The sequence below is a fragment of the Plectropomus leopardus genome, chromosome 19, assembly GCF_026936395.1.
Source record: "Plectropomus leopardus strain MGB_pleo_1.0 chromosome 19, ASM2693639v1, whole genome shotgun sequence".
Taxonomy (NCBI): domain Eukaryota; kingdom Metazoa; phylum Chordata; class Actinopteri; order Perciformes; family Serranidae; genus Plectropomus; species Plectropomus leopardus.
In genome coordinates, this window is record NC_142194.1 from 21,798,825 (window position 1) to 21,808,255 (window position 9,431).

The 9,431-nt window shown below is 36.8% G+C and overlaps 1 protein-coding gene across 1 annotated transcript; it reads right to left on the reverse strand.

Annotated features, from left to right (window-relative positions):
* Window positions 1–596: 596 nt before the first annotated feature.
* On the reverse strand, window positions 597–8,298 carry dmc1 (DNA meiotic recombinase 1). Its single transcript, XM_042508321.2, has 13 exons — window positions 7,764–8,298; window positions 7,074–7,118; window positions 6,825–6,971; window positions 6,285–6,367; window positions 5,068–5,120; window positions 4,916–4,957; window positions 4,756–4,828; window positions 4,111–4,202; window positions 3,893–3,966; window positions 3,574–3,688; window positions 2,062–2,122; window positions 1,817–1,933; window positions 597–1,555 (listed from the first exon to the last, which is right to left on the reverse strand). The coding sequence occupies exons 1-13, from the start codon at window positions 7,818–7,820 to the stop codon at window positions 1,486–1,488; spliced, it is 1,029 nt and encodes a 342-aa protein (XP_042364255.1). The 5' UTR covers window positions 7,821–8,298; the 3' UTR covers window positions 597–1,485.
* Between the last annotated feature and the right edge of the window lie 1,133 nt (window positions 8,299–9,431).

A 9,431-nucleotide genomic window follows, 5' to 3' on the forward strand; every position in this document is an offset into this window, starting at 1 on the left:
GCGGCCGCGGGTTCCAGTCCAGCCTCGGCCCTTTGCTGTATGTCATCCCCTCTTTCTCCCCCTTTCAAGCTATGTCTGTCCTGCTCAATAAAGGCAAAAAAGCCCCTAAAAATGTCTTTAAAAGAAAAAAGTAACGTCTGAAAATCCTGGAAACAACCTAAAATCCTACCAATGTCCTGAAAACCTAGAAATGTCCTAAAATCCAATTCTAAAAAGATCCTAAAATCCAAGAAATTCCCTGAAATCCTAAAACGTCCTACGATCCTAGAAACATCCTAAAATCCTTGAAATGTCATAAAATCCTGCAAACGTCCTAAATTCGAAAAATGTCCTGAAATCCAGCAAATGCCCTGAAATCCTAGAAATGTCCAAAAATTCTTTAAACATCTTAAAATATTACAAATGCCCTGAAATCGTAGAACATCCTAGAATCGGAGAAATATCGTAAAATGCTAAAATTGTCCTGAAATCCTAGAAACATCCTAAAATCCTAGAAACGGCCCAAAATCCTCAAAATGTCCTAGAATCCTGCAAACATCCTAAAACCCTTGTAACATCCTAAAATCCCTAACCCTAACCCTAACCCTAACCCTAAAATCATAGATACATGTATTGGGCTTCTGCGACTGGCCCCCTGGCCTCCTCTCATTTTGTGAAAGTGGCCCTCAAGCAAACAAAGTTGAGGTTCCCTGCTGTACCACCATGTTACCACAGTCTTCACATTTCTCTTTATCCCTTTGGGTTTGAGATATCTCAAGAACTATAAAAAAGTACGTAACTGTCTCTCTGTGTTTATTTTACATTTATGAAACACTGGGAAATTACAACAAAGCGTATAAATAGAATAAATATATCAAAGATTGTCAGTGTAACTTTAAAAAATGTAAGTTGTCAAACTCGATAAATAAGTCAATGAAAAACATCTTTACCTGGACCCTATTTTCCAATTATTTTTGTGTCTCAGTGAGTGATGGGGATAATAGCTCTCAAAACTGGTCCAGTATGAGAGAAAAAGCTGCAGCTGGCAACCACGAATACGGCTGTAAGATCTTAAAGTTCCGAATGCCAAATTCAAGGACATCAATCACCTTGTAGAAACCCTGTTTCTATAAATTTAGTTTATATAAATTGGTTAAACAAATGAGATCTTACTCTTCAACAAAAAGGTGAATTTCTATACGGATCCTTTCCATAATGTTGTTATACACTTGGAATAACAATCTGAGCCTGTCAGTGACAAAAACAAACACCTCAGTGAACATAAATTGACGGCGCACAAATGCCCCAAGTGGTTACCTTGAAGCCATGAAGTGCCGGCTGCAGCGCCCTCGCTCAGTACTGGATCAGTTTCAGAAACTGTTGTACTTAGATATGAATCATGGGAACGTAGGGTCTAGGCTGAAAAACACGAAAGTTACCCTTTAAATAATTTTAAATTGACACGAACAAACACGCGAATACGCGTGTCTCTCTTCATTTTATCCGTCACTCTTTGGCGTCAGTAATTCCTCCAGCAGAGATGGCAAAAGTGGCCTCATTCTCAGGCATATCAGGACTACAGGAAATGAAGGTGGAGAGATAAATGGTGAGTTCAAAATGTTTAAATTGTTCAAATAAAGTTGTTATTACTGAAGTCATGTCTGAAGTCCTTGCTTAAGGACTCTAAGCAACCACTGTTAATTTACTCAAACACCCATGAGGCCGCCTATCACTGGTCTCATGTCATTATTTTAGGCAGTAAATTGTGTACTATGATTTACTGAATAAAAAAAAAACCCCTGACATATAAATATTATAAACAAAAACAGCCAACTACCTGTCAAATATTTTGGCAATCCTCATCTCCCCACGGCCCTTCCTCAAACTGATCCGTGTGGTGGAGGCGTGTGCCAGGATGTGCCCACCAATAGGCTTCTTGGGATCAGCTTGAAACCTTAAACAAGGGCAGACAAGAATTTAAAAAAAGCAACTCATCAACACTTCAAAAAAAACAACAACAACATCAAACAGAATTTCAAGCACAAAACTTTATTTGGAATAAAGGAATTTATCATCTCTTACGTCATTCCTGCACCGGGATCGGCTGTCATTTGGTTGGTAACAAACACCGCTACGTTGTACTCTGAGAAAAAACAGAAATTAAAGTAGTTATGTCACAACAGTGAAATTTATAACTTAGATTAAATTCCTTGAAAAGCATCGATGTACAATACTAGTCATTAAACAATTAAACTGAGGGCATGTATTTTAATTTTTTTATCAAAAGACAAATAAACAACCTGACAATGAAGACTTTTCTGTAGTTCATTGGTAAAAAATAACAGCAGAATGATCACAGCAAACATTAGAAAAAAGAAAGAGCAAGAAAGCCCAGCTGGCACCAACGTATCAGTACTGCAGAAAATGAGTGTTGAAACAGTTTTAAATATTTAGAATCAATATGTGTAGATAAATCAATATTTTATATACAAATCAATAAAATACACAGCCAAAACCTTTAAATAATTGTTATTATTTGGAACATAATTCCTTTACATATGTATAGTTGGAGCCATCATGTGAGAGACACAAAAACTGAATTAGTGGACAAACAACAACATTCATATCTGTAGACATTTCCAGGGTTCGTACAGATAGGAGGAGGTCAAATTCAAGGACTCTCAAGTACTTTTTCAAGCCCTTGTGTTTATTTTTAAGGATAAAAATGTTTCCACTGCAATCATCTGTTGCAAGAGAAACACACAAATATAAAAAGAGTGCTCATAAATGGAGCAAACACATGCTAAAATGAATGACATGTATTGTATTGTATATTATTATTCAGGCATGTAATTGGTGAAGGACGAAAAAAGCAGTAAAATATACAAACTAGAGTACGGTGCATCGATCTAGCCACTATTTGTTTCAACCCTGTCTCAAATCTTCTCAAAAGCTCTCCAGGTGTTCGTGAATCCCCTTTGTTCATATAATTTGTGCATTTCATTTGACCTTTTTTTGGTACAACTACAAATATTTTCTACTCATTTACAATGTCGCATTTCTCCAGCAGAGTTTTTGTCCAGTTTAAAGGATGATTTACAAGCACACACTCACTGATCATCATTTGAAAAGCTCAAAATCTCAAACTCTGAATCCATAAATAAGTAATTTTAGAGAACAAGACGAGTCTGGTGGGTGTGTTTGCCAGCAAATCCTCCCGGTGCTGACTATTTACTGGCATTTACAAGACTGATGATGCTCCCATTTCATTTTGCTCATATGGCATTACAAAATAATTGCAAGCGTGGACGTTCTCAGCTCCCTAGTTTGAACATTTTTCCTGATATATTTCTTTTTTAGAAAATAATTAATAATTCCGTTCTCCTCTCAAGCACTTTTCAAAGACCAAGTATAAGAAATGTCTTTTTCAAACTTTTACAGTTTTTTTTTAATTCTAAACACCAAATTCAAGGACTTCAAGCACCTTAAGCATCTTGTATGAACCCTGCTTTCCCTGTATATCCCAGAAAATAAGTATTGGCCGATGTTTTTGGCTTTTACATATTTTCACACAAACACAGTCCTGGTTCAGACCTTCAGAGATCTTCTGCAGCCTGGAGAGCATCTGGGCCAGCTTCTGCTGCCGCTCAGCCAGCTCGCCTCGACCAGAGAAGTCGACTCTGAACAGAGCCATGATGGAGTCGATGATCTGTCAACAGCGAAGAGAAGACAAGAAAGAGAAAGCTGAGAAATCTTGACAGGAATCACTACTTCTAGAATATATGCCTGTTGTTTTTAATACACAGAAAAATCACAAGCTCCAAACCGCGTGACTGAAACAGACAGGGGAGGTAAAACCACAAACATGATTAATGCCTGAAAACATGTTTTTAAAGTTCATTTATCTGCTCACTAATAGTTTGAACACTCCTCCTTCTTCATGGAATTTGGCTGCTACAAAGTCCAACAGCTCCATCTGATGTTCACCTGAGGAACATGCAAGACAACAGTTAAATACACCATAAATGTTAAAAGCTCACCCAGAGGTGGTGTTTCAGAACAAACTGCTCTATGTTTGTACACCACAAACATGTCAAAGTGTTTTGTTCTCAATGCAGAGTGTGTTCGCACTGGTGTAGGCCCGGGCGTAAAGCACGTTGTCCAGCACAGCAGCATGGTCCACATTAAACCTGTCAGCGATGTCTCTCAGTCTGTCCGGACGACTGGAATCACACAGGTACAAGTCAAGGATTACCAAAATAAGAGAGAAAAAAAAGGCATGAACCGACATCAGGTACATACAGTAAGAAACAATTTCATCTAAATGTTGTATGGCAAAGATGAGGGAGGAACAGAACTGGGAAATACCTGGTATTTGTTGGTGGGTTTTTTAGTCAATTTTGTGTTTCTAACTTGCCTGCATCTGGGATTCATCTGCTTTGATTCCCAAAATTTAAAAAACTTTTTGCGTAAACTACATAAGCCTTGTATGCATTGTCTTGTCTTGTGCTATTGCCAGTTTCAGTTAAATTTGCACTTCTCCATGTTGTCCAGGCTACAGGGACAGCCAAGGATGTCCGTTTCATTTCAACGTTGGGAGGGACACATACAAAAACGAAGGAGTTTTGAGGTACTCCGACAAAAACACGTTCTAATTATTCACAGATCTGTCAGTTGTTAATGCCAGACGCATTGGGTAAATTTCATGTGGACTTTCAGCATTAACCAAACTGCATGTCAAACTGTGTACGGTTTATCCCGTCATTGTGAGGATACAAGGTGTTTTCTGTGTCAATGAAGACGACTTTCCCTCCTGAGTAGCCGTCTTCGCCTGGCAGCTGAGCGGTGACTGGACAAAAACAACACAGAACCCGTTTTATTTGACTTGTACAATGTTATTTTATCAGCAACCACTTTCAAAAGTTTCTCTGCTCACCGCAGAATGTGTGAGACAGCTGGGTTTTCCCTGTGCGGAACTCTGTGGGATGAAATAATGTTGGCAGTTTTGAGCCCATGCTGCAAACTGCGTGATATTTAAACACAATCATTAAACACAGTATATTTAACTACAGGACGACGTCTCCTCACCTCCAAAGGCCTCTGTGATAGCCATGCTCTCAATACCTCCACCCAAAAGTTTACTGCAGAGATGAAAGATTGAGTTTTAACACAAATACAAAGAATGAGCAATCAACAAAACTAACTTCTTATTTTGATGCACCTAGCCACAGCATCTGCTCCTTAATCCCAGTGTTTGAGATACTTAATAATTCCACCAGCCAAATATATTTTACAGTAAAACTAAACTTCTAAACATAAAGTTTAAGTGCCAGTGTTTCTGGTAAAACTGAATAATTTATTCCATGATATCAATAGTGTGACGTTATTTTGGTCATGACCATTGATAGGCTGGTGAGATCATCCTAATGACATGAGCTCAACATCCTGCATCAGCCACCCCAAACACTTTCAGGGGGTTAGAGTACTCGCTTTGACAGCCAAACTCCTCCTGACATTAGCAGTAGCCTCTACTACACAAATATGTTGCTATGTTAGACAGTAACAGTAGGTCTATGAAATAAATTTGACGTGTACTTCGTTTGACAACAATCCCCATGAGGTCTCTCATTTAGCCACCAGGCGTCTGGACTGCCGAATACCAGCTGGCAGCATCCTTGTTGTATGTCTGAGGCATTATAAACACCGATCTGCCAGCTGTGATCCCCAGCTTTGCAGCGTCTCGTATCTGACCGTCCATTAACGCAATCAGTGTCCAAACAACAATGAACGTTGGATTTGTACCAGAGAACAATTTCTTCATCACCAGCAAAGCCAGCTGATAAATCAAACTTCTGCCAAATCCAGTTGGAAGAAAGTGGAAACATATTTTCCTAATAGAGGCTCTGCAAGTGCATGCCCTTGTTCTTGTCTAATTGTTGTTATTGACTCTACTACTGCGGTAACTTCACTTATTGCTCGAACTAACGTAAGGATAGCGTTTGTTGCTTCGAAAGCCGTCTGCTTTGCAAGCAGCGGCCTGTATGTTACATCATCAACTACAGTGCAGATCCCTGATTGGATTTTAATCTCTGGTGTTTGAAGCAGCAGCGAGTCCAGACTGATACAGAGACCCAAATACAATGTTGAGCTCACGTCACCAAGATGGTCTTACCAGGCTAGATAAAGGCTACTGAAAATTCACTTAATATATGTGTGTGTGTGTGTGTGTGTGTGTGTAATATATATAAAGAAATGTTCTGTTGTGTAAATCCTATGATCTATCAACTTTAAGAGTAAATCTTAACTCAAACTCCTGGCTCCCGGTTGTGATGTGGAACACTTGTTTCCTCTTGGCGCTGTACTCAAAGGCAGTCTGGAAACCAACATTCTACAATGTGAAGAAAATCATCCAATACATAAAATGTTCTCTACTGTTTTTAACTAATTCTGTCTTAAGCCACTGAACTCAAGCCGTATAGGTTAACCCTTTAACAAATATTAAAACCTTTGAAACTTGAGAAAATGTTTTTTTTTGTTCTGCAAATTGCAAAGAAAAATGTAGACAGTAAAAGAAAAACATATTTATTAAATCTATAATTCAATATTTAAAATTATATATAACAAAAAAACATAGAAAATAACTTTTTTTTACTTTTCTTTGTTGTTGCTTATGTTTTTCACGTAGTTTTCTTGTAACTTTTTTCTTGCTATTCATTTTTAACCATTTCATGTCTAGTTTCTCATTGCCTTCTTTCCATGCTTTTGAAAGACATCAAGCCCATTAGCTCAAGTTTTAGAAGGTTTAAGAATGACATGAAATATATAGTAGAATTTTTTTTTTTTACCAGCATTTTTCCAGCAGCCTCCTTGATTTTCTCCACTTTCGCCTCAGACAGGCCCTTGATGTTGCTCAAAGCCTTGCGAGTTGTCATCTGGATCCCCTTCACCGTGCAGATACCCACTAACTTCAGCTTTTTGATGTCAGCCATATTCTGTGGTCACGAGAGAGAAGGGACAGATAAATGCTCACATAGACAGCTGACATTTGATCTGATGGGAAAACTCTGTTTGTTTTAGCGCTGCTGTTTACTCACAATCCCATGTTTCTGTAGGAGGTCAATGTCTTGGAAGAAGGACTCCTGATAGATTCAAAGAGAATATGTACTGTATATCTCATGATGGTATTTCACTATTCTGAGATGTTTTAAAACTACTGTAATGGTAAATATCTAGAATACAAACATGGGAATAACATAAGTAATACTACTAATTCCACCATAATAAATTTATATACAGTATGTTGGTGCACTAACATAATAAAAGCACTGCAATACTATATTGTAACAATGTATGACTATACTGATGTTTTTCTTTCTGTTTTACAAATACCATGAAGGAACAGCTCTACCATTTGGTCGAGGCCTACTATATTTAAATAAACTATGGGGTCTGTTGAAAAATGAAAATATAAAAATACACAATATTTTTTTTATATTATTGCCTCAAGGACATAAAATGCAAAGACACTTTTTTCGCTTTTTCGTCATGAGGGCATGAGAGGGTTAAAATTATTAGGTTGTCTATTGCCATACAAGGTAGTGTTTGTAAGAAACCGATAAAATATAAAACAGTATAAATTTGCGTCTGGACAGGTTGGTCATTTCAACTGCTGGACAGACTCTTAATTGGCACAAATGACATTTGCATCATAGCTTTGGGGGATTTTCTAGTCAGAAAAATCAATTAACAAAGATGAATTAAAAAGCTAAACTATGATATCTCACCTCATCATCCTGGTAACCATTAACCTCTTCGACAACCTGATCCTCAGCACATTTCATTTTTGACGCAGTTCGCGTTAAAAGCTGAAGATAAAAAGGATTTTGCCTGGCAAAGAGCTAAGTTAGCTAGCTAGCCTCTCTCAGTAAACAGCTAACTTTGCTAGCTAACTTTATACCCCTTTCGTCAACTGCTAAAAATAAGACTGTCAGTAAAACTATCAAAACTGGGAGACTCGTTTTGTTCAGTTAAGTAGATAACGAAACGAAACCCACAATACTGGCGAAAATTATACAATTTTAAGTAAAAAGACAAGGTTTAAGTGCTCTTTGCTTCTAAAGCAGCTTGCGCGAGACAAGCGACTGGCGGGAGGTCTGACTTTTGTCGCATTAAAGTGCTGTCGGAATTTATAAGAGTATTAATTGAACGTACATGAACCATGAATGATTAATTAAATTATGAACAAATATTGCTTTTAAGTGCTGAACATGGAGAACTCCATTGTGAGTATAAAAAATATTAAAATGCTAACACTGCTCTGAGCCGCACAGAGCATGCTCGTATTACTACTCTCAGTTCTGTTTATAAATACATCCTGAGCTGAAAAAAGGACAGTGAATGTAACATGGACATGGCATTGAAAAATGTGTCAATAAATATTCATTTTATGGACTCTGTTGCATGACATTGATACATAAGTGATTTTTAAATAATGTTTTGCTTTAAAGTAAAAGTAAGAGACTGTTTTTATATATCAACTGTCAAATGTGACTTTGTTTTTGATTTTTAATTTTGACCCTCAACTACAAATAATCATTTTTATATACATATATATATTCACACCAAATGTAGGTATTGGAGCCAGTGCAACAAGGCGTGGGCTTTCACAAATAAACTGTACACAACAATGGCAATATTGGTAACTTGGCACAGCAGGTGTTGTTTTAAAAAAAACTTACCTGTGATGTTTGAAAGTTAAAACTTAAAAAACAAAATCGTCAAGAATTTTAAAAAGCCTCAATTTTTCAATATTGTCCTTCAGCAGCTCAGATCTTTTTTTTTAACAGTAGCTAGTTAGTGCAAAGCATTCATTTTTGGCTAAATATTTCATGACAATTACAGAATTAAGTGATGCAAGGACTGCCAAAGTGTGTGTTTTCACGGTTTCTGGCTATAACGTAAAACGGTGTCATTTCCGTGATTAAATAAATGTTACTAAATTTAAACTAAAATAAAACTTAGACAGGTGTCTGCACACATTTCAGTATCACAAAATGCTTAACCTTTTGAGACCTGAGAAAATTGGTGTTTTTTAAAAACAGAGGTAGGAGGCAATGAGCAAACAAAAAAGCAAAAGAAACAAAGAAATAAAATGAAAAGAATTCGCCATAACAAGGTGTTTAAAAAAAGGTGTAAATAATAATTCTATAAAATGATTTTTAATATACAGTTGTAAATAAATTTTTTGGACACTTCCCCTAGCTTCTTTAAAAAAAAAAGGCAAAATCTACTAATTTCTTAGTATGCGTAACATATCTTGCCAAGAGGCTCATTACCTTTTTTTAAATTTAAACACTTGTGAAGGTGTCTGAACGCAGCACAAGAAAAGTGATGTCAATCCAGATTTTAAAAGATTAAAAATGATACTGCTTGTTAATTCATTCATAATTTCT